This window comes from Juglans microcarpa x Juglans regia, chromosome 7D (genome assembly GCF_004785595.1).
Source record: "Juglans microcarpa x Juglans regia isolate MS1-56 chromosome 7D, Jm3101_v1.0, whole genome shotgun sequence".
In the NCBI taxonomy this organism is placed as follows: Eukaryota; Viridiplantae; Streptophyta; class Magnoliopsida; order Fagales; family Juglandaceae; genus Juglans; species Juglans microcarpa x Juglans regia.
The window spans coordinates 9789839-9815946 of NC_054606.1; the positions used below are offsets into that span (position 1 = coordinate 9789839).

A 26108-nucleotide genomic window follows, 5' to 3' on the forward strand; every position below is an offset into this window, starting at 1 on the left:
AATGGTTAACTGCGTAATTATACAGTCAAAGGGGCAAGGTCGCTAATTAAAGTGACAAAGAACAGAGCATATTTATGTAAACGAAAATGATGCCACTAAAGATCAGTGGAACGAGATTGAGAAGACAATTGCTTACAATTGCCAGATACAAGGAACATTGATGCTGCAAACTAACTAGGTTTCTAACGAATAAACTCAAACTTTACATTGTAAGTAGGATCTTGTTTGCTAAACAAAGGGGGGCATTGTTAATGTTGAGGTAGTGACGGTCTCTTTTCCAACATCTCATAATGGACAACAAAATTATCCTGCAACAATAATTATATGTTGGACTCTGGAGAACTAAAATTTGAAGAAAATTGAAGAACAAATGATAATATAGAAAACAATTGATGGAACTGGGTTTAATTAGTCCAAACCTTGCGGATTGTTTCAAACTTGTTCGGATCAAAACAGTGATAAGCTCCTCTCTCATATGTAGGTGTCTTAACAAGCGGCTCCATGTTGGGAACTCTTATGAACCATAGTCGGTGCTCTTTGTGATAAAACCAGCCTCTAAGGTAACTGCCAACAGATTTAACAATGCTTTTAGCAAAACAAGCTCCAACCTAGTTGGTAAATATTGCAGAAAGTAAAATTCAGGTCACACAATGCAGGTGCATGTAGAGGTGCAGTTGGAGTGGAAGCTGAAATGTTGAACATTTTTTCAGGACTGGCACACATCAAGTACATCCGTATTTGCATAAATGCACTAAACAATATATTATGTAATTACGTGATACAAGGATGCAGGATCTATTCAACTATCCATGTATTAGTAATATTGTGGACTCGGAAAGAATATCCAAAAAAGAGTTCTAACAAACAAGGATTTCTTAAATAGCACAAAACTTCTCCGGAATTTTTTCAGGAGTGAGATGTAAAGACTTGACAAAACAGAACTGTCCAATATGATGGAAATACAATGTCCGCAGCACGTGCAGAGTGCAAGCTTTTTCCAGTTCCATAGAAGAATAAAACAAAGAAGAGGGTGACGGTAAATATTCATTTCATATATAGATGCGCATGTGTGCCTGAGAGAACTTACAGTTCATTTGCAGCATATAATTGGGCTTCATCTTTCGGCATGCTGCAAAGAGAAAAATAGTGATTGCATTAGATCTAATATCTTAAAAGTCATTCCAAGGGCAACAGAGATCCAGCCCAGCAAAGAAAAACACCTGTAAAATATGTAAAATAAAGTGTCCACCGTAAACTTCGAAAAATAACTTTGCTGCAACCACCAAAAAGAGATTTAAGAGTGAAAAGGAAAATAAATCAGCACTCAATGATCAAAAAGAAAATGATAAGAACAGCTCACATGTAGAACAGGTGGTTGTTTAGCATAATAACATTGTGGCACAGTAAACTCTGGATCACCCTTAACTGGCTCGTCAGACCAGGGAGAACCGAAAGTTTTGTGAAGATTTTCTGTTGAATTCAAATTCAACCCTAGTGTAGTAAGGTCAATTCCAAGTGCAAGGGATGTCAGATCAGGATTGCTCATCCTAATTACACTTAACAAGCCAAGCAAACCATATTGATCTGTAGCAGATTGAGCAGCCGGCATGGGTTTAATGCCCTGATCCCGGAATGGCTGATTGACAGCTGACATTTGTTGCAGCCGAAACTGAGACTGGTTCTGGTGCTGTTGATACTGCTGGATAAGCTGGTCATACGATCCCATACCAGATACAGTATTTGGAGAATTTAGAGGTCTTAGTCCAATGCCAGGAGGCCCACTGGTCTGAACCAAAAACAAAATTACATAACTAGGATGTTCAGTATACTTTCATATATTGATGCAGAAGGTAAATGCCTACAAACGAGACCTATCTTAGTATCTTGACCAACATGGCATTTCAAATATCCACCATCCATAATCTCCCAAAAAAATACAATCCTACAATGCACACGGCATTTTCATGATAATCCATTTTCTTCTTATTTAAAATCCAATTATGGCAAGAGAAAATAAAATCCAATTCTCATATGACCTCCAAGATCCCCTTTTTATTAGAAACCACCAATTTACAGCAACATGTTACTTATAAAAAAAAAACATTACACCAACATGTTACTACCTGGGAGTGATAAGCCGAATGTGAGGATGGGAACATATCCGAGCCATGTAAATGGAGAAGATCCTGATTGTTTACAGATGAAAAAGAGACACCACCACTACTGACTGATGGAGCATGTTGTTGTTGCTGCTGACGATGGGATGAATACGTTCCCCCCAAGTTAAATCCAGCAGACCTCCCCATCTGCACATTTAGAAATTGAAATATCAGGAATCCTTATTACAATGAAAATCCTGTGGGCATTTTCCATCCTGACAAGACTGACATGAACTCACCCATTTTCATGTGAAATGATGACATTATAGTATCACCCATTTTCAGGTCAAATGATGACATTATCACAGATTTTCATGTCAACTGGTACTAATAATATTTTTTGGACTTATAACTCTCACAATGAAAAACACCTTAGTCTTATATATGAAAATAATTATAAAAAATTTATCAGTATTGATGCCAATACTCATAGATTATAACACATATATTCTGCAATTTCCACTGCTTAGGACTCACAGAGAAGTGCTGTGATTGCATCATTGACACGGCATTGTCATGAAGTTGTTCTTTCTGGTGCATATCCATTGCATAATCTGCATTACCACCTGCACAAGATCTAATAATACTGTCAACAGCAGAAGCTTATGCAATCAACCAATTTTATCAAAAGAACAAAAACAGGCTTCCAGGCATCTAATGTGAGTAATAAAGACATCTCTTCCATTTGCAAACAAAGAAGAGAGAAGAGAAAAGAAGAACACGCAAGTTATTAGATTGATTGAGCATGAGCAGAAATTTTACATCAGACAGCAAAGAATCATCAGAACACCACAAAGTAGATGACACTGCAAAAACATTCACAACATTAGAAGATGCTTGATACAACAATCATAGATAATTTTCACCTCACATCCCATATTTTTAAGGTAACATCAATGAGCATCAGTGGAGGTGAGTCTGGGGCTGGGGAATGCAAATGCAAAGATGGGAGAACCAGCATACCATAGAATGACAATATGTCGCATGTTCAGTGTCATTAGCCAAAGAAATATTGTTCCCTAGAACAATGGCATCCAATAATTACACCTTGCATATCTTACAAGGCAATATATCACCAATACAGAATTAAAATTGCAGAATAGTTGCCAAACTGAAACCTTAGGAATCAGTAATGACAGTGAGAGAGTAACCTCATCAGCACATTTCCATTAACTAGAAAATTCATAACTACGCAAAAGCAGAAAAAATTTAATTCAAACACAAGTAGCCATATTTTTCATATGGGACTAATATGTTCATTTGAATCTCTAATACTTTGTGAGACATCATGCTTCAGTGTCACAGCTCCGATTCTAAAATACAAGAATAAAACCCCAAAACCCTATTCTTTCAGAGTACAACATGCAGAAATAAGCTTGCATGGCATTATCTGCTGTTTCTTTCACCGAGCATTTTTCTTTTCTTTTTCTTTTATTTTTTCCACTTCTAGCAAAGCTTTTACCAAGCTGGCTACATAGAACTGATGTAGCAATTGAAACATAAACCTAATCTAAGATATTACACTTCCATACATGGCCAGCACTAGTGGTGAAAAAAGTGCCTTCAAGAAAACAGCTAATCACTCTTTATTGAGAAAGTACAATCAAGATTAATAGTCCAGATCAACAGCACCTTTAAATCCAGGTAAAGCGGGAAAATCTTCATTTTGAATGCTAAACTCCTGGTTTTGTTGAACAATAGGACTAACACCAAGACCTTGTTTTCGTAGCGAACCTAAAATTTTTTCCTTTGTCAGAATTTCACAAAGTAAATAATAGAAACAGCCAAACGGCATAATTTAAGACTTTGCTTACCCAATTGTCCTTGGGGCCCTCCAGCAGAACTAGGACGACTTGTCAACTGTGGGAAGTCATTGATGTCAAAAGGTGTATCATTAGAGTTCACATCATTTAACATCCCCATAGAGTTTAAGTTATTTACTGCTTGGACATGGCCTTGAGAAAGGGGGCCTCCACCAGTGGGATAGGAATTTCCTAGCATAGAAAGCATCTGTGGGGAACCTGAATCACGAAAATGTCATCTCCACAGAAAAACTCATGTCTCATTTTTTTTACAAGTAGCTCGTGTATTATAATATCAACACAATTGATTAAAAATTAAAAAAAGTAAAACTAAGACGGGCAATAATATTCAAACGAATTAGGCAATAATAAGCACATGAGCATGTAAAAATTGCAAATAAATCTCCATATATTGATATTAGCACAAAGCATCAAACAAGAATTGGAGTTCAGCATATTCCAGAAATAGAGCTCACAGCTAGCATCCACAAACGTGTGCAAAAGAAAGTAGTTCCAAAGGTACTAGAATAAATCATCTTCCTACCAAGCTACTTCTTCATATCTTCACTAGTTCAGTTTAATACCTTGTGGAAGTACACCACTCATCAATCGATTTTGTCCTTGAACATTCAAACTTCCAGATCCACTATTTGCACCTAAGTTTAGCCGAGAGGCAAGACCAGGAACAGATAATCCGACACCAGAGCCTATACTCCTCCCAATGTTGCCCCCACCAACCATGTTTCCCATGGAACTTGTAATCCGAGGACCTGCATTTGCCAAAATTGGGGATACTCCCAATCCTGGAACAGCATTCCGGTTACCAATTGCACCAGAGGTTGGGAGAATTCCAGGAATAGAACCGCCAACTCCATTTGTGCTACTACTAAATCCAGGGTTTCCTATAACACTTATACCTCCTCTATTTGCGACCCCTGAATGTCCATGTGAGCTTCCATGAGATAACTGCAAAAACAGTTTACCTATCAAAAAAAGTAATAGTTCAAACTATAACAATGTACACGTATACTCTTTGAAATTCACACAGACAGATGTCCGATATGGCAGTCAATAATCTTGAACTCCTTTTAGCAACTAGCAGATGGCATGAAAAATAAAAGCACCTGGGAGAGAGCAACCGGAAGATTATTTGATGCAAAACGCCCACTAGAAAGGCTGCCAGTAGGTTGTTGAACTCCCCCAGAAGGAACATTATTTAGTGCTGAGTTTCTTGATGTTAGTGTACCAGGAATGTTGGGAACATTAAAGCTCCCATGAATATTGTGTAGCCCCTGAAGTGTTCCTGCAGAAAGAAATCTTGGAATTTCACAAAGTTTTAAAATACATACGAGGAAAAGCTCCAGAACTATCTACCCACCAGAGTGATGAAAAACAGGGGAGGCTGCACCAGACTGACCAGAGAAAGAAGAAGAAAAAGATCGCCCAGTATTATCTGGAAGGTTTGAAGCTGAACTGTTGAGAGAAGACTGCAACGAGAAAGAACAGTCCATTCCACAATAAACAGATAAAACATGTGAAATAAATCAGGGTCACATTCCATACAAACTTGCCCAAACATAATATAGAATAACTGATTAAAGAAAAAGACATAAATATAGAAAATAGCTAAACATTAACACAAGTAAAGCATCCATAACATAACACTACCATCTTATCTTAAGAGTGAAAACTCTACAAATGCTACTTTATCCATAAACAGTATAACATTCCAAACCATACCTAGAAGGTATGGGATGTAGAAACTCCACTTTTCTTTCAGATAATTCAATTTCAAAAACAGGATACAACTTATCACTGACACTCAATGATTCTACAAATCCCAAATAAATATTTATTTATTTCAAATTACAAATAACATATATCCTCCCTAGTGCGAACACAATTAGGCTAAACAAAGCTTCATGCAAGATTCACCACAGATCTGATCAGTAAATTCAACAGCTACGAACCAAAAATAAATCAAATGTAAAGGAAATTACTCACCAAAATCAAAAGAAAAAATCATGAATTCAGAAATTAAGCAAACACAAAGGCCGTAGATCCCAAATAAAGAAGATCCCATAAAGAATCACACTTAAAAACATAATCATATATTTCGCAAAGGCCAAAGATAACCTAGATATCAGCAAGTAAGTTTTCCAATTTGTTTCCTGTTAGAATAAGTTTAGCTGGACAACAAGCAAACTAACAAAGACATGCAGAAGTGGCAGATGTCTCAGCCCACAAGTTTGAGAAACTATGTAGATAAGAGAAAATACATTAAGTAATCCTGACATTGCATGAGCATCAAAAGGTCATGCAAACAATCATTCCTTTCTGAGAAACAGCACTCCTAGTCTTGAGAGTCAAAAGATAGATGGACAAATTGTATAGCTTTACTCCTCGATACTCAACTTTTAGCCTGAAAATGACAATGTAATTGTAAGAGAGAACTCAAGTACCAAAAGAGCATCAGGAGTAAGCAACCAGGACAAAATGAACTGAACAGAACGCCACAAAGCAATACACACATCAAGATACTCATTTACGATTCCTATGTATGAATGAATCCCATAATAAACCCATCTCTCTTCTAAATTCTGAAACCTTGATACCGATTAAAAAAAAAAAAAAACTGAAATTCTGAAACCTTGACATAACATCGGGGTTTTGTACCACCCTTTTTAAAAACGAATAACAGAATTGTTTCAAGATAAAATCTGGGTTTTAATACTTCATGTTATGACGGTAAATCGTGTTCTCAGTGTCAAAACCATAACCCTAGATTTGTTACAAATATCATACAAGTCATTGAAAGATAAAATAACGAAAATGCAATGAGCAAAACAATGACAACCAGAAAGCCCACACTAGAAGCACAAATAGGTCCACGTATCGTTGGGTAACTTCCCAACAATTGAATGCAATGTAGCAATCTAGTGCAATTATAATATATTGTACACCACATCTGATCTTAAACGACCAAAAAAAATTCCATAGATTACTCCATGTAGTCACAACAGGTAAAATGAAAGAAATACAGAATAACGGCAATTCCAAAATGTAGACTCCCGCTCGATCGAACTGCACAACCATCGTTTGGCTTGGTAACGGTAAGCATTTCATTTCTCACAAAATGCTAAACGAGCATGAAAACACATTTCAAAGTCCCCCATATCGTTATCCTTTCCCGCAAATCCTCAGTACCCAGACGAAAGGCTAAATGCACAATTTCTTCCAAGTCTACCTTCGCCGGGGAAAAGGAAAATAAAAAATAAAAATGAACACTACGAAATCAAAGTTCTCCTCCAAAAACCCAAATTACGACACCAGGATTGATTATTGATTACACAACAATAAACGACAGTTTCACAGTGACACGGAAACAAGGATCTGACACAAACATGAAATTGAACTGGAAAAAAAAAAAATCGAGATGGGAGTGAGGACGAGTCCGAATCAACTCGGAGTCAATTGGCGAGTGAGAGACAGGAAATATAGAAGGAGAAAGAGTACCTGAGAAGCAGATCGGCGAGAGAAAGAGGTGGGGTTTTGGTTCTGAGTAAAAAGAGCGATTTCCGGTACTTGGAGTTGGAGTGCCCTAAATCAGCAAAACAAAGAAAGAAGGAAAAATGCTAATATGAATAACGCAAAAAAAAAAACCAGAAATGCTGCAGCAGCCTCGCGATGGGCAATGTTTGTGTGCGGCGTAGACTTGTTGTGGCCACTTTTCGAACATACTGATTGGGGGAGGTGGGAGGAAGAGGAGATTTGGCCTTTACAGCTTGAAAATGTTATTGCAGCCCCCGATGGTTTAGGTAAAAAATTTATCTATTTTGATTAATAAAAATATGTTTTATCGATTTTAATTAATAGTTTTTTTATGATATACTATATCCCCGTTTATCTATTTTTATTTATATTATTAAAAAATAATTTTATTTTCATTAAAAAATCATATGTACTTCTTCTAGATAATTGGTCCTATTTTGGTATAGAAATATTCTCAATCCATCTCATTTCATCTCATCATTACAACTTTTTCAAATTTTTATATAAAATATAATAAACAATTCAATTTTTTCAAATCCCAAAATAATAATATTAAAAAATAATATTATAACAATATTTTATTCAACTCATCTAAAATCATCTTATCTCATCCTATCTCACTATCCAAATCAGTCCTTTAATATCTCATATGTTTCAATATTTGCAATGTTCTTTCATATATATAAGTATAATTGTAATGTGTTTATTTACATTGAAAATAACAAAAATAATTTACATAAAAAAGAAAAGGCAAAAGATTATGACTGGTTTGGATAGTGGAGTATTCTCATTAATTATTTTATTATTATTTTCTATATAATTTTTACTATTTTTTACTATTATTTAATATTTTATTATTATTTTTTTACTATTATTTACAGAATATTTTAAATCACCTCAATACCAAAATGCAACCTAAAACATAATGAATATGTTATGAGAATATTTCCATAATATTTTTTCACTAAATAACTAAGTCAAGTTACTTTAGGAAAAAAAAGAAAAAGAAAAAAAAAAGCTAAAGGCAAGTTAAAAGAAGATTATGAAATTAATAAAGAAAGAGAGAAAGTGAGAGACCAAGAATAAAATAAGTTATGAATGAAAAGATGAAGCTAATTACCGTAGAGGATTGATTTAGCTAAAATGTAAATGAGCTTCTTTTTTTTCTTTTCATTTATATAAATATATATATATATATATATATATATATATATATATATTGCATTATCCGGTGGAGCTCATTTTTTTACATTTCATTAGCTATTTTGCATATAAATGTAAAATACACGTATTTGAGCGATATTTATTGATTGTTTTTTTAATTACACTTTAACTCCATGCACTATTCATCTTGAAATTTTAAAATCTAAACCACTATGATTTACAATGTAAAACCCTGATTATGATTTAATTAATGGAAGTAGTTAAACGTGGCATAATCTTAAGATTAACCTGAGCATAATGCAGTATCCTTGTTACAACCTCAAACAAAAACTACGACAGAGGGTATAGGTAAAACGCAAACTTTATTTCTACACTAATTTCTTTTTTTTGAAGACCTATATTACTTCAAAAGTTATGTGACTTTTGGTTACCGATTTGAATCTTCAACTTTTACCAGCGTAAACGTAACGTTTTAACATATTTTTTAAATCCAATATTCATTGCATGCATTTCACTCTATCATACTTAACTTCTTCACTTATTTATCAGTATTTAATGATTTAGCATAAAACTGATATAAGATATCAAGACATTTTAGTCTTAAAATTCCTAGTACTATATTTTTTTTTTTTTTGTAATAAAACCTCTATATTTCATTAACAAACTCTACCCATTACAAAGTTTGTCTTTTTTCATACAGTTTACAATGAAGTCTGCAACTTCCTCAATCCACATATTTGCTTCTTCTAACCTTAAAGCTTCCTTAGCTAGAGTACGAGCCACTATATTTTTTTTCTCTATATGTAAAATGTAAAGACCAATCTCTTTCTCTATATGGTACCGTTTGATACTATGTATAATTTTCCAAACTCCTTGTGCAAAGGCCTTTGTTTTAATTTTGTGCTTTCCAAAACTAGTAAGTTCATTCAATTTAAGAAGATATAAAGTAAAGAGTTTTGTTATATATAGTCATTTTTGCGTACGTACTTCTTGCGCACTTCATTGATTTGATTGGCCAAAGTAGTCATTTTATATTAAAAAAAATGATGCAGTCAATCGCATTAGTGGAGTGTACAAATAGTACGCAAAAGTGATTACACATAGAATTTTTGTAAAGTAAATGAAATGTCGAAAAATAAACTATTTCAGAATCATTTACATATGCAAAAGTAAATGAGATGAGAGATGTTTTCATCTCATCTCATCACATCTCATTTTATTATATCTCATCTCAATATCCAAACACCACAAATACGAAATATTTTTCAATTTCAATTTTTCAATTTTTTCATCTAATTATTACCTAATTATTATAATTTTCCAAACTTCCAAGCAAAATACAAAAAATAATTCAAAATTTTCAAATCTCAAAACAAAAATAATATCTAAAAATTATATTCTAACAATATTTTAACTTTATAATATTTGTATTCAATTTTCTCTCTCTCCTTTTCCAAAAGAAAAACACTACTTATAGTCGCGTACGTAAACAGCTTGCAAACGGTTGCTGACGTGGAAAAGTAAAAACGATGTCGTTTTTAATTTTATTGAGTTTGCCCCATTTCCCCCCAGCCCTCCCTCATTCTCTCCAATTTCTCGAATCTGCTTCTGTGTTTCTCCTTCCTCGAAGACCCGTCTCCCCCTTTCTCTCCCCAGCGAACCCTTTCCTTCCTTCCTCTCTATGTTTCGAAGACAGAGAAGCTATATTTCTCGCTGGGCATTTACATTCTGTCCAGTGAAGACCCTAAAGCCGTTTACGTTCTCTGCAGCAAAGCCCCTTCCTTCCTCGAAGCCCCACGAAATGCAAAGCCCTTCCATTTCCCTTCATCCCGACTTCTCACCTCCCTCAAAGATGACCCAGTAGACCTAACCCTAACCCTAACCCTCATCCTAAAACCCTAACCCTAACCCTTATCCCAAAACCCTAACCCTAACCCTAACCCAGCCCATTTCCCTTCATCCCGAAACCCTAACCCTAAATCTACCCCAACCCTAACCAGCCCCTTTCCCTCGTCCTGAAACCCTAACACTAACTCTAACCCTAACCCAGCCCCTTTCCCTTCATCCTGAAACCCTAGAAGAAGGTGATCAAAGCACAAGGAAGACGTTTGCCCCTGTCCGGTCCAGGTGGAAAGCAAGTACATTTCTTTTTGTATTATGCATTTTTTCCTTATTTTGTTATTTACTTTTGTTTAACTTTTCAACTATATTGGGTGTGGAGTTTTTCTGGTGATCATGCTTGGACTAGTGAATGGATTGTGCCATCCAGTATACGTGCATTGTATTCCTTTTGAATGCTTGGATCATGATTGGACTAGTGAATGGATTGTGCCATCCAGTATACGTGCATTGTATTCCTTTTGAATGCTTGGATCATGATTGGACTAGTGAATGTGTCGGATTTGACAGTAAAAAAAATTTGGGTTTATTATTCTTATTTAATCTTCTGTAATGAAGAAGTGGTATGGTTAATTTAAAGAAAGAGGAATTACTAGGCTGAGGCATAATCTGTATGACCAAATAAATCACAACAGAGATGACCCATCACTATTACAAATCAAATTCCTATGCCCCAAAAAACAATTAAAATAAAATAATTTCTAAATGGCAACTTTGGAATTGTATGAATTCATGAACTTAATGTCTACATTAATTACTTCAAAATGGTCCCCCTGCCAATCTAATAAGAAGACTCTTGCACAGAAAACTCCAATTCTTTACCTCAAGTCCCATACCCATCATATAATGAGTATCAAGTAAAGTGCCGGGATCCTATAAAAAACAAAAACAAAAAACAAAAAATAAAACGTAATTGTAAGTTATTGTTGTTATTATTATTATTATTATTATTATTATGAAAAAAAAATTAAGCTTTGGATGTGGGAAGCCTAATCCAATTGCACTTAATTGAAATGATACCTTTTGATTGAATGGAGATATGATTACATGTTCAATTGCTTATTTGTTTCCCTCATATTTGTAATCTCATAAGAAAATGATCATTTTTTATTGCCCTCTGTTGACTTATTTCATGAAAGGTGGCCTACTAATACTTCAGAATTCTATACAATTTTTTTTTAATGTTTGAAATTCACTCACAAGATGGAATGTGTTAGTGAATTTTAATATCTGTTATATATCACTCCTTTCGCTCTTCATATCTCTACTCCAGTTATTACTATGAACTGATCACCAGCACTGATATTGTCCGAATTAGAAGCACAATCAATGTAATTTGTAATACCTTACTTGAGATTTTTTGCAATTTCAACATATATGATGTCAATGGGTAATCATTTTGTTGTGTTCTAAAAGAGTAAAAAAATTTGTTATTTATTCAATTGACCAATCCCTAGGCCTAGTTACTTTCATTCAAAATTTTAACTGAATCGAAAGTGTACATTCTCGTTTCTATGGGCAATCCTTGTTGTATATTCACTTACATGCTCACATGTTCAGCTGTGGACTCATATCCTGGATTATCTGATACATGGTTCAAGTAGGTGGGGTCGTGTACAGGGAATTGCTCCCCATGGGTCAGTCCAAAGAGGCTTACCTTTGTGAGGTTCCACATGATTAAAAAAAAAAAAAAAAAATACTTACCAATAATTTCTCTTTTGAGAGCCTTGTTTGGCTCACATATGTATGACTATTCTCATACCCGTCCTGCTGCATGCTTGGCTACCAAGGATGTTTATTTTTGGTCTAGATTATGCTTTCGTAATCTTTGCAAGTTATTATTATTATTCTGAAAAAAATTAATTGTAATTCTGTTTCTGGAAAAAAACTACTACTTTCTTCATTCAACCGTATGGATGATTTAAAAATTACTAAATAGAATTTCATCTCTGTTACTTTGCTAACATTTTTTGATTTCTTTGTTTTCTATTGCTTCATTGACCTTTTATTTCTGCTTCACTTTTGTAACTAATGAGTTACTGGGAACTCCTAGAGGATTGGTTTATGTGTGTCTTTTGATATATGTCTTTCTATTGTGATTCTGGTTCAAGTTAGAATGCCGTCATTATCACTGTCTTCTTCATCCTTTGGCTCCTCCCTTGTGTTTCTGTGAGGTTCAAGCTATATTGAGATACTCAAATATTAAGGCAAATCCAGGACGACCTGTTTTAGGGTGTCTAAAGTACAACACAAAGGTAACTACAATCCAAATAATGTAACATGTTTAATAGATTAATTAATATTACGTACATCTAACATTTTTTAAATTTTTAAGCAAATATCAGGGATTACCACACTGTAGATATTAAGGGTGTTACCCGCCCCCTACGGGGCAGGGTAGCCCCAACCCCGCCCCCTACGGGGCAGGGTAGCCCCAACCCCGCCCCCGCATGGGTGGGGGGCCCAATTTGCAATCTGCCCCCCGCCCTTGGAGTGCGGGGGCGGGGGATTCCCCCGGATAATGGGGTGCAGTGGAGGGGGTCCTCTGTCCCCCCCCCCCCCCCTTACTAGGCCAGAGGCCCATAAACCGCTGAAATGAGCCTAAAATGGCTCAGAAGCTGTTTCAAAAAAAGAAAAAAACAGAGAGTTTAAAAAAGAAAAAAAGTTACATGAATAAAAATAATATATATATACACAATTTTATATAATTAAGATTCTAATGAAGTACTTCTATTACTATAGACTATAAGTCTACTACCTAATAAACTAATAAATAATAATAATAACTAAACTATTACAAAAATAAAATGGAAAGTCTAAACAACTACAAAATTACAAAGAAAAAAGTGTCCAAGGGACATTGTATCAACATTACAAAATTATAAAGCAAATACATAATATATACATCTGATTCAAATTTAAATATTCTAAGAAATTAATAATCTAAAAAAGAGGCGAGTTGTTTGGGCCTTTGACTGTGACATTTGGGGCGGCCGGATGGGTAGTCTTTGACTCTTTTGAGACTTGAGCACATATTCATATTGCAATGGAGGTAGACATCGTTTGAGTCATCTTATGTGTTGCTACAACAATCAATACTAAAATTAATAATGATGAAATTGAAATGAATATAAATAAATCAAAATAATAAAATAAAAATAATAATTACCAGATGGTCCAGATCCAGACTGATCACCACCCTCTTCATCGGTCTCTTTAAAATCTAAAACATTCGGAACATAAATATCATTTCCCATAGTCCAACTCTGTGTGCATATCAATGCCTCCACAGTTGTAGGAGACAATGAACTACGGAAAGGATCTAATATGCGCCCTCTGGTACTAAAGGCAGACTCCGAGGCAACGGTGCTAATAGATATGGCCAACATACAGCGGGCAATCTCAGAAAGGATGTGATATTTCTTTGATGCTGCCTTCCACCATCCTAATATGTCAAAATCATCATCTTCTTAAATAAGATCCGTTGACAAATAATTGTCTAACTCTAAAACCACATCTGTAGATTGATGGACTAGTGTGGGATTATGTGCGAGGGTCTTAGTCCATGTCAATTTACGCTTCTTTGTTGCCCCAGTGTCTGGATGAAGTGCTAGGGTAGGTGTAGATGTAGTAGATGCAGTACCACCCTTAATTACATTAAACTCATCATAAAATCTATAAAGGGTATTTCGGGCTATCTCACCAATAAGATTAGTCCATGTCTGATCATACGCAAGTCTCAAACCATATAACAGGCCTAAAATTTTTAGACGAGAATCAAGAATAGTAGCCACATATAACAAAATATTTAATCTAGTCAAATCTCCCTAATACTTATTATATTTGACCCTCATGGTCAATGCCATCCCCCTCATCTTTAGATTGGAATTCCTACACATGTCTTCTAATTCTTCTTTCACCCTACATATTTGTTGACAAAATTCATAAGATATAGGGTGCAAAGAAGTAGATAACTTCAACGTGACATCGTAAAAAAATTTGAGAAAATCAACAAATGTAGCAACTACCTCCCGATCATCATCATTAGGCATTCCTAAACCTCCGTGCTCATCAAAGTATTTGACATATTGAATATCTTCATCACCCAATAATTAAAAGGCTGCCTTAAATTCTTGGGCCACCTCCAACATTAAGAAGGTTGAGTTCCATCTGGTAGGAATATCAGTACAAAGACCCTTCTTTAATGTTATGCCCACAATCTTCAAGGCAATCTTGAATTTCTCCAATCTAGAAGGAGAATACTTCACAAATTTCACAGCCAGTCTAACTCGTGCAACCGAGTTATCAACATCTTTTAACCTTTCAGTCACAATTAGATTCAAGATATGTGCAAAACATCAAACATGCAAATATTCACCACCCAAGAATGTCTTATTTGCCTCTCTAAGATAAGTCTTCTGATACCCCAACGCGACATCATTAGACGAGGCATTGTCAACTGAAATTGTCAAAACCCATGTCAAGCCCCATTCATTTATTGAGGCCTCTAAGGCCTTCCCAATCGTCTCACCCTTGTGATCAGTTATTTAACAAAATTTAATAATTTTTTTTATGAAGAATCCAATCAGAATCAATGAAATGGACAGTCAAAAACATATAATTAAAATTTTGGATAGAAGTCCAAGTATCGGTAGTGAGGCAAACTACCAAACCCGGCCAATTGGCTCCTCAAAATATTTTTATCTTTCCAGTACATCTTTTTAATATCTTTTGCCACAGTGTGGCAAGAAGGAAGCGTAAATCTAGGTTCCAATTCTTGGACAAATTCTTGGAACCCTCTTTCATCCACAAACTGAAAAGGTAGCTCGTTTATGATAACCATACGAGCTAACTTCATTCTATACTCATCAGCATTATACTTTGTAAACCCCTTCAATGCTGGACCCCCACTACTCTCATCTGCCATTTTTTTCAGTCCAATTTTTAGTCTAGATTGACTCTTTTCTAGTAAGGATTTTAATATTGGATTCTTCTTGCACTGTTCCTCTAAATGGACCTTTAACTGGGATGTACCATGTTTCTTATAGTGACATCCATATATTTTTCCACAATAATTACATTTAGTTTTGGGGTTATTAGGGTCACCACCCTCTAGTTTGGTAAAATGAGACCAAACTACGAAAATAATTTTCTTGCTTTGTGTGGGGTTGGGGGCAGGGCAAGGTGTATTCTCATTCCTAGGGGTTGGAGTAGGGTTAAGTTATGGGGCAGGGGTACTAGTAGGGATAGGAAAGTTATCAGTGAAATCCCTTTGAGAAGACATTCCTGATTCCACAACACAATAAAAAATTATAAAATTAATCAACACACGACATAAGAAAATCATAATAATACACCACATGAAAAAATAAGGCAAAGTGCAAAGCCAACACAATTTAGGGGTTTCAGATTGATCAATTTAGGGGTTCAATCCGAAACCCCTAACTCAATTTAGAGGTTTCAATTGAAACTCCTAACTCAACATTTATTAATATGACATTAAATGATAGGCTTATAAGTGAAACATTATAAATAGTTTCCAATCATTTAATACAACATAATGGGATGATGAGAGGATGCTATTAAAATTGATGATGAGTAGTATTACTTTATTATTAAATAAATAATCTCACTTATCATCCATTCATCCTCACACACTACACCTATTTTAATTTTTTTTTTCATTTTTCTTATAACAAGTAATCAAGTATGAGAACAACTCAATTAGTTTAAAAATAATAAAATTAAAAAAACCTAGAACTAGTTTACAACTATTTTGTAATTCTATTTAAAATAAAGAGTAATTATGTAAAATTAAAAATACTTTTTAATAAAGTGCTACAATCATATTAGTTTATGGACCTTTAAATAGTAAAATAATTATAAAAAAGTTGTAGGTGTATTATTATGTTTTTAACTTTTTTTCGAATATTTCTAACTTGCTATTTAAAATGAAGTAACTCATGTCAGTAGAGCATGAAAAAACAGATCGAACGAATATCTTTTATTATATACACATGTTTGATAACATGCAAATTATGCAATTGCAGTACAGTAATTCATTAAAAGGAAAAACTGCATCCTATTTAAAATGTTTGATAACATGCAAATCTCGTACATCCTATTTTAAAACGAGATTTATTATTAAAAAATATTTTTTTTAATGTGAATTTCAAATTTATCTATTTCTTTTTTTTTTAAAATAGGGTTTTCAATTGAAACCCCTAAATTGACTAAATTGAAAATTATTCAATTGAAACTCCTAACTCAATTTAGGGTTTCGGATTGAACCCCTAAATTGATTTAGGGGTTCAATCTGAAACCCTAAAATTTAGGGGTTTTAATTGAAACCCCTAAATTGAAAGAATGGGTTTCGGATTATACAAAAAAAAATAAAAACAAAAATAAACAAACAAACACATGCACAAATTTCTCTACAGCATACAAATTCACAATTATTCCCATCCACTATCTCTGATTCAACCCAACCTTCCTCTAATCTCCAATCCAAAACTAAAAAAAAAAAAAAAAAAAAAAATCTAGCGTTTCGGATTTCTTACCTTGGAGTGGCGGCGAATTCGAAGTGAAAAATAACTTTAAGTTCCCACGAGTAAACGACGGACCGTCGGTGGAGTGACTGGAAAGTGGAAATCTCATACTTGTGCTGCTCGTGCAGTCATGTGGGACGGAGAGAGAGAATAGTTCGAATGAGAGAGACTGAGAGAGCGCGAGAGAGATCGAGACAGAGTGTAGAGTGAGAGAGGAGAGTTCGAGAAGGGCTGAAGGAGAAAGTCGCGAGGAGGGGGGGAACCTTAACTAAAACTGAAACGGCGCCATTTCACTAAAATTTCACAATTAGTGCAGACTTACCTAAATTCTAAAAGTGAAACGGCACACGCCTTTCACAAAACGGCGTCGTTTCACTTTATTTATGGGTTTTATATATATATAATTTTAATTATATATATATAGCGGGACGGGGGAAAAGCGAAGCGGGGCTTCGCCCCCTCCGTCCCCCTCCTCCGCAACTATCTTAAGGTGCAGGCGGGGGCCCCCGCAACTCTTGAGAGGGCCGAAACCCCCGCCTCGCATGGGCGGGGACGGGGCGGGTCAGCGGGGTGTGGGGCCCCGCTACCCACCCGTAGTAAATATTTTAAGTGGGCTGATATAGAGCTATAAGAATATGCAAATGAACTGTCAAGGAAGAAGGAAGAGCTCGAGAAGAGACTCTTCAATGTCGAAATCTAAGTAACTAAGCTCCATAAAATAGTAGATGAAATTAAGAAGAGAGAGATGGAGTTGGTGCTTCTTAAAAGAGAAGCTATCCTAAGGCGTTCATGCACACTATCCCGGGTGTATTTTGGTCTTTTTTTTGTTGTTTATTGTTATTTATTGATAAGGTAGTGGTTTATGTTCTTATAATTAGTCTGAATTTGTAGTTATGTGTGATGTAAGTTAGTTATTACTTATTAGATTTGTATAATTAGTCTGAAATTGTATTTATGTCTGATTTGTATAATTAGATGTGGCTTTTAGGAATTGCGGTTTGATCTGTAATGGTGACAAAACCAGTATACAATGTTTTAGGATCATTGGGAACTTTACAATCGGTTGAAGAGGTTTTTATACTTGTTTTTGTTTGGTTTGATATTAATGTTACTACTGGGAACCAAGGAAAAGTCAATCCTGTTACACACACAAATGATTCTGATGAGTTACTGGGAACCAAGTTACACACACAGACAATAGAACTTGTTGGCTTAACCACCAAAGCACTATCAGTATCCGTGCACACGTAAAGTTGGCTGAACCTGTTGCCTTAATGTCAATGCACTATTAGTACCCAACAAACATTCATAGAACCAGAAACTTTATGGCAATGTTCTGTTCAGTACCCATGCACACGTAAAGTTGCAAACCACCAGCGTGTCTAATGGCAATGCACTATCAGTACCCAACAAACATAAATGAACTTGTTACACATTGACAATGCATTCTCAGTACCCGTGCACATGTAAATGAACCTATTGGCCTAATGGCAATGCATTATCACTACTAAAAATAATTACAACCATAATAAATACATCTTCCAAAAATAATCCATTGGAAATATTGTCACTTTCCAAGCTTTCTCAATATAAACTAATTACAAAATCTTCCTTTCTCTAAAAATATGCCTACATACTACTATCACTTTTCAAGCTTTGTGAATATAAAATAATTACAAAACAAAACAGGTCACTTGTCAAGCTTGCTTCCCACAAAGAAATATAACCACTAAGCTTTCTTCTTACAAAAATAATTACAAAACAAATCACTTCCATAGTTGCAAAAATTAAATTTCAACCTTCTTGCACCGGTTGTGATCCATCAGAACCAGTAGTGGTTGTTTGAATTTCCTATAACATGCGTTCAATCCCTTCGAAACATTGCTGGTTCCTTTGATCTTGAGAGTTAACGGTTGCCCAAATGGCCCGCATGCCACGATCTTCACCTTGGGAGTCATCTCTCGCCATTAAGCCAGGTAAAGCCTTACTCTGATGCCAAAACTAGCGTAGCGAAACGACGTGAAGAAGAAAAACACAGAGTGCTTGGAAGAACTGTCTTTTGAAATTAACACAAGTTAAAGAAAATAAATCACCACCTTCTTATTCAATCTTTTAATAATAATCTCTTCTATAATGGTGATCAAAATATATAGTAGGATCACAAAAAGAAAGTGGACAATCGGTAAAAAGGACATACTTGAAAAAGGAAACAATCAATTAAGGAGCAAATCATAGACGAAAAAAACAGAAACAAATAAAAATGCAGGTTGACGTTGATAATTCAGGCATTAGCAAGGGATAATGTCGGTGCATTAATGGCTGGAGTTCAACTTTCCCACCACTTAACAAGATCTTCTAGAATCATTGCATGCACCACGTTGGTGTCCTGCATCATTTTGGTTTCAAGTTGCATGAGATTAAGTCAACTGAGTTGTTAACTATCAAACCTCAACTTCATTTATTATATTCTAAAAAGTTTATGGCAAAGTCATGATGATTCGATTAAGATAGTTGAAGGGTGCATGGTTTTATTCTTTTTACATGTGCAAATAAAACATTTTTTAAATCAAAACACCAAACTTGCATTAATCACATACGTAATCGATGCCTTGTGCATCAGCAAAACCTATGGGCTGAACACGTGGGAGAACAAGCTCAAGTACTTCTTCTCTGTCCAATTGACTGATTCCATATGATCAACACATAAGTGCGTGTTCTTGAGTAAGATTTAACATCGACAATGAGAGTATTGTATATAATTTAATTTTTTTTTATTGCCATTTGATGAGTCAAATATGTTAATTATTTAAAAATACTAAAGTAATCAATCGAAAGCTGGGGAGGTTTGGATTAAAAAAAATATTTTAACTCATCTCATCTCATCTAATTATTATAATTTTTCTAAATTTTCATACAAAATACAATAAATAATTCAACTTTTTCAAATCTCAAAACAATAATAATATTAAAAAATAATATTCTAATAATATTTTATTCAACTTTCAACTTTCATCTTAACTCATATCATTTCAACTCACTATCTAAACCTCTTCTAACAAGTTATATTTTGTAAATGCAAGTTACAATGCGAAAAAGATTTCCATAAGATTATTGTTAATTCCAATTTGAGAGACTCGAGCGAGAAAGAGAGATATAAAATGAATTTCACAATATTTATTGAATATTTAATGGTGTTCAAAAAATTGACACAGAGTAATAAATATTGTAAGACAAACTTCGTGTGTTTATTTTTCTTTCATTTAAGATCTTCAAGTTCAGATGAAAAACTCAGGAAACTTACTTCATCGTAGCATACACTGTGATTTAGCAGGCCTACATCTGCTGTGAGATTGCTTCCTTGTTTTGTTTCTTCACCTCAATAAAAGATGGACGATCCATTGATTTCCCATATTTTGGGTCACATAAGATAAGGGAAACATGCAACTAGCTATATGAATGCATGTCACAATGTCATGTGCGCAAAGAAAGCATAGCCTAAAGATGATCACTATGCCAACATATCTTGTTTTTAATTTATACTTTAAAATTTACATTATGTTTATTGCATCATGTTTTTATCTCATATACATACATTCATCCAAATTATAAGTACATGCATATATGTGTATATATATATATATATATATATATATATATATCTACTCTCGATACAAAAAGAGGCAAGTTTTCGTTAATGTATAGTGGAGTCGTGCTTAAAGCTTATCTCGATATGATGGTTTGTGTTGTGGTGTGGTCTTCCGTACCCAATGGATGATCTAAGCGACAGGGTAAATTTATGGCATAAATTTTGGCATTTGCTTCGGGTTTACATTTCTCTTTTGTTTCTTGTTTTTTAATTCTCTCGATGTGTCCTTCACTCTCCCTTTCTATGGTTTTTTAACCTAAAAGTGCTCGTCTAGGCGCGAGTACCTCTGTGAGCACATCTGCAAGTACTGTGGAAAGGTAAAGTGCCCCCATGGAAAGCAAAAATGCTTACAACCAAGATGAGCACCACGGAAGCAAAAGTGTGTGTATCCTTCATAAACAATGCAAAGAAGTATGAAGCTCGCCATCTTATGGAGTATTGTAGAAAGACAAAGTGCTCGTCCCTCAGGCCGGGAGAGCAAAAGTGCTCGCCATTTGAGCGATTACTACAAAGAATAAAAGTGATTAGACCCAAGCAAGTATCAGGGAGAATGCGAGTACACTAATCAAAAGTATTTATCTTCCAGGCGAGAGTCAAGGAGAACAAAAGTGGTCGCCCCCAGGCAAACACTACAAGGAGTAGATGAACTTTCCGAAACTAACTATTGAAGTAAAGTCTACAACAAACCAAGCTATCAGTGTAAAGTGCCTAGGCTTCAGCAAGCAACCTATATGTTGTACAATGCTCTGCGCCTTGGAGAGTAATGTAAAGTGCTTGCTCCCCAAGCAAGCATCTGGGAGAGTCAAAGTCCTCGATCACACGAGCATTATAGAAAGTAAAAGTGCTCATTTTTAGGCGAGCACCACGGAGAATCAAATTGCTTGCCCTCAAGCAAACATTCGAGAGCAAAAGTGCTCGTCACATGAGTGAGCATACCAGAGAGCAAGATTGCTCAGGAGAGCACCACTCCTTCATAAACCTATTTATTAAAAGAAAGTAGACGAAAAAACATAAGTTAATAATGTAAAGTGTCTGGGCTTTGATGAGACACTCAAAAATAATTATAACCTACTTTTAATAATTAATATATTACGATATTTTATTTTTGTTCGAAAAATAAAATAAGCTTAAAAGGTGTGATAAAATGAATGAAAAATACTATTTGTACTTTAAAAAAATTTATAAAAAATTTACTTCTCCACATATTAGTTATTGATATGCTAAAAATTATGAAATTTGTAATTTAAAATTTGAATTTAAAAACACAACTAACTAAATGAGTTTTATAAATAAAAATATAAATAAAAATTATAAGTATACGTACTACTCAAAATGAATCGCATCTTAAATTTCGTTTTCATGGCTAATTAATATTTCGCCCAAAGTCAATGACGTGAAACTTTCAGAACAAGTCCGACGTCAGATGACATGCCAAACATTCAGCTTAGAGATTAATGGGGGCGGCTATCCCCTTTTGACCGCTGTGCATATAAATTTTTTTTTTCATATCTTTTTAATATATTTAAATATATTTAAAAAATAAAAAAAAATATATTAATATACTTAAAATTACTTTTTTTATTAAGTAAAAAAAATAAAATAAAAAAATAAATTTTGACTAGGTATCAAATAGAAGTGTTAAATTAAAGAGATAAAGTAGAATTTTTCAAGATTAATTACCTAACAAGCTATCAATTTCTTTGCCTAATCAGTGATTATAGGGTAGGGCTGATCCCCCTTATTATTTATTATTTATTATTTTATTTTATTATTATTAAACTAATTAAATTATTTTACTTATTATCTATATATTATATATTTATTATAAAAAAATTAAAATAAATATAATATGTGGTAACTAAAAATTAAAATTATTCCTCTCCTAAATTCGCTTCTCGAATCGCCTCAAACATTCAACCAGCGGGATTTATATATACTAAATAAATTTTTATTCAACTTGCACTCCGCCCAATATTTCAAAAGTTTTTATGAAAAAATTATATATCCAGCTGTTCGTGTTAATGGGTGGAAAATCGTCTTTTACCCATATTAGTCAAGCAAATATGCAAATCGACTGAGTTCGTACGGGCCACCCATTGCCAACCCTCATTGGGTCGGGTCAGGTAAAGACCAGAGATTTTGTCTCATACAAAGTTTTAGATTATGTTTAGATGTTGAAGTGAATTGAATTGAATTGAGTTAAAATGATAAAATATTATTAGAATATTATTTTTTAATATTATTATTATTTTAAAATTTAAAAAAATTAAATTATTTATTATATTTTATATTAAAATTTAAAAAAATATAATGATAAGTTAAAATGAATTGAGAAATATTTAGTAACCAAACGTACATATCCAAAATATTCCATTATAAGTCGGATAATTGGATATCCGAATTTTTATAATTGGGCACCAGTCTAGATTATTAGTAAAAATAAAAAAGATTATTAGAGTATTCTTGTAAAAAGGAAATAGACACGTGTACTTTATTTTACTAGCATATAAATATTTGTAAATGTAGATATAACAGTGCAATTGAGACATATTCAACTAAACCTTTTTTTTTTTCTCATTCCCTAAATTCTCTCCCTTCTCTCTCTATTAATTCCATAATGTCTTCAGAGTTTTTCTTTTTCTTAGACATGGCAATCCAAGTTTTGTCCTAGTAGGAGAGAGGTACCTTCCACTTTTGAGTAACAATAATACCCTCTAATAATCTTTTCTATTTTAATTAATATGTCACAAATGGGTATATTTGAACCACATTATAAATTTGGATGCGAATTTGGGAGTACCCGATTGCATACGGTTTTACACCCATCCACTTTTGTACGATAATACGAAATTCTTATTTGTCAAGAGGAAAAACTTTTATAGCACGTTTTCTTTTTGTTTTTGAACGTGGGAGGAGGGTGTCGAACTTCAAATCTTCTTTTTGGAAACTAAAAGTTATGTATGTGGAACTCATCGATGAAAATCTAGATATGTGGAACTCAGAAACATATAAAAATCTAAATTTATTTAATTTATTTCTTGAACAAACATTTGGATTTGTTTCTTTACGCCCTCAAATCGGAAAGAGAGGTGAAAGGAAAATCGATTAAATCCAAAACTCAAAACAGAAAAGTGCAAATTTCTATCATCTCAACCAAAGAGGTGACCGAAACAGCCATTCGAATATTTTGCCTCTAGAAAAAAGGTCACTTTACGCGAAGATTTTTTTGGTCGGCTACTCCGCCATTCTCCAAATTCAGGCTGGGCAACCGTCCAGAATTCCTATATGCAAACATTAAACCCTCCAATCAATCAATTCAACCAAAATCCCCCATAAAGTAGCACACAACCACACCCACATAATGACAATCGCCCTACTGAAAACCCATTTCCAACACCTTGATTTAAAAAACTCCAGAAACCTATATAAGGGTATCTGTATTTAGCCTTGGATTAAACAAAATTAAAATTAGAAGAGAAACTCCAGCTCAATCAATTTGAACCATTGTAAACCCTAGAACGAAGGATAACAAAATCAATCAAATGCCTGCGAGGATTACCTGGGATAGAGGATGAGCAACCCATGGCGAGCAGAGACAGTATGTATGGTTCAGAGCGAAAGACTGCAAAATTGGCTTATGGGTGGAATCAAGGTCGTTAATGGCTGGTGAACTTGACTAGGGGTGTAAATTTAAACCGAAAAACTAGTCCGGACCAGATCGAACCGGACCGGTTGGTCCGGTTTTGAACCGGTTCGGTCCGGGACTGATTCTTATATTATGAAAACCGGCCGGATCTGATCCGGTTTCGGTTCTGTAGTTTTCGGGACCGAACCGGACCAGACCGGTTAGAAAAAATATATATATAAATTAATTTTATATATTATACAAAATATTTATATATATATAAGTTTTATATATAATATATAATTATATATTAAATTTTTATATATAATATATATAATTATATATCATATATGAAATAATTTCATATTATAATTTTTAAATTATAACATAAAATGTTAATCTTAAATATGAACATTTGTAATTTGTTTGATCATATGTTATTAATATAATTATATATAAGATAATGTTATTATAATTTATAAAATAAAAGTTTAATCTTAAAGATAAAAATTTAATTGATCATATGCTTTAAACATAATATATATATTAAATTATTACTAACATTTTATCATAAGAAGTAACATTTTATTATATGTTTTTTACATTTTAAAAAATTCAAAAAATCGGACCGGACCGGACTAAAAACCAGTAAAACCAGAAATACCGGTTTAGGTGGATAACCGGGGCGTAATCGGTTTTGAATAATGTAAAACCGGTGCATACCGGTTCAGTCCTAGATTTTGTCCAAAATCGGACCGAACCGGACCGATTACACCCTTAAACTTGACACTCTGTGGAGCCCATCTACAAATCAATAAATTCGTTACGCAAATAAAGTATACTCCCACTACACAAACTCATTAATCTGTGCTAAGGAAATGATCAATCAAACCAATTCTCATACAATAAAGTTCATGCTTTGCACGAGAAACATGATATGCAAACAAAAATATCCAATTAGCATATCCCAATTATTGTGCAAACAAACTGTAAATGAAACCTCAACCCAAGAAATTGAAAAGGCATCAAGTTTCACATCAAACGAAAAACAAAACTACAAAAACCAAACAAACAAACAAGCACAGTATCAGAAACAAACAAACAACACCAAACAGAATCGAAAAAAAAATGGAAATCGACGGTGGCACGTGCATGACACGCGCCACACTGGAAAGGAGTTGTTTGGCCGATCAAGATGTTACCGGAGTTGCTGGGCCCTGAGCTGCCCCTCATGGCGTCAACGAAAGATGAATCGCTGTGGTTTGAGAACCCCACGCGTTTCCTTTAAATAGCGCGTCGGTGCAATGCGTAGCTTCGATTGGCTTCCAATCCGGTCGACTACAAGATCGGCGGGTGAGGCTTCTCCCGGTGGTACGCGTGTCTGACGATGGTCACCGGAGAAGCTTGAAACGGCTACCCCCTTTATTCGGCCAAAAACTTGGAAAAAAAATAAAATAATAATAATCAAACCAAACCAGCAGAGACGAAGGGCCGGCAAGGAAAGGGAGGAGAGGAAGAAGGAGCCGAAGCTCCCCTTCTCCAGCTGGATTCGGAGGAGCGAGTTTCGGAGCGAGGTTCTAGAGAGAGAGAGTTGGTTTGGTTTGAGAGAGCAGATTTTCAACTGGGACCAAAAACTAAAAAGAACACGAATTGCTGCTTTAACGTGGACTAAATGAAGAGTTAATAGAAAATAAAAATTTCCGTCCAGTAGCC

At 34.4% G+C, this 26108-nt stretch overlaps 1 protein-coding gene, 1 long non-coding RNA gene and 1 other non-coding gene across 4 annotated transcripts; 2 read left to right on the forward strand and 1 right to left on the reverse strand.

The window, feature by feature from the left end:
- LOC121239238 (probable NOT transcription complex subunit VIP2) lies at positions 1 to 7698 on the reverse strand. 2 transcript variants are annotated; one of them, XM_041136434.1, is made up of 15 exons: positions 7478 to 7698; positions 6241 to 6383; positions 5340 to 5448; positions 5086 to 5264; positions 4879 to 4927; positions 4546 to 4764; positions 3974 to 4180; positions 3792 to 3893; positions 2637 to 2725; positions 2124 to 2306; positions 1361 to 1786; positions 1221 to 1273; positions 1088 to 1129; positions 420 to 564; positions 1 to 308 (listed from the first exon to the last, which is right to left on the reverse strand). In XM_041136434.1, exons 2-15 carry the CDS (start codon positions 6256 to 6258, stop codon positions 249 to 251), a joined length of 1881 nt encoding a protein of 626 aa, XP_040992368.1. In that variant the 5' UTR covers positions 6259 to 6383; positions 7478 to 7698; the 3' UTR covers positions 1 to 248. The 2 variants fall into 2 exon arrangements, with proteins under 2 accessions (XP_040992368.1, XP_040992367.1); XM_041136433.1 differs by having other exon boundaries at positions 4546 to 4927; positions 7478 to 7697.
- Positions 4522 to 25871, forward strand: LOC121239239. The gene is made up of 3 exons (XR_005935264.1): positions 4522 to 4531; positions 13417 to 13422; positions 25487 to 25871. It is a non-coding gene; the product is annotated as an uncharacterized LOC121239239 (long non-coding RNA).
- LOC121240155 lies at positions 5340 to 5420 on the forward strand. Its single transcript, XR_005935479.1, has one exon. It is a non-coding gene; the product is annotated as a small nucleolar RNA snoR35 (small nucleolar RNA).
- Positions 25872 to 26108: the final 237 nt, after the last annotated feature.

Coding starts and splice junctions, on each gene's coding strand:
- LOC121239238 (XM_041136433.1), bottom strand. Junction 5,265..5,339: donor CCCTGTTTTTCATCACTCTG/GTGGGTAGATAG, acceptor TTCTTTCTGCAG/GAACACTTCAGGGGCTACAC. Junction 1,787..2,123: donor ATTCGGCTTATCACTCCCAG/GTAGTAACATGT, acceptor TTTTTGGTTCAG/ACCAGTGGGCCTCCTGGCAT.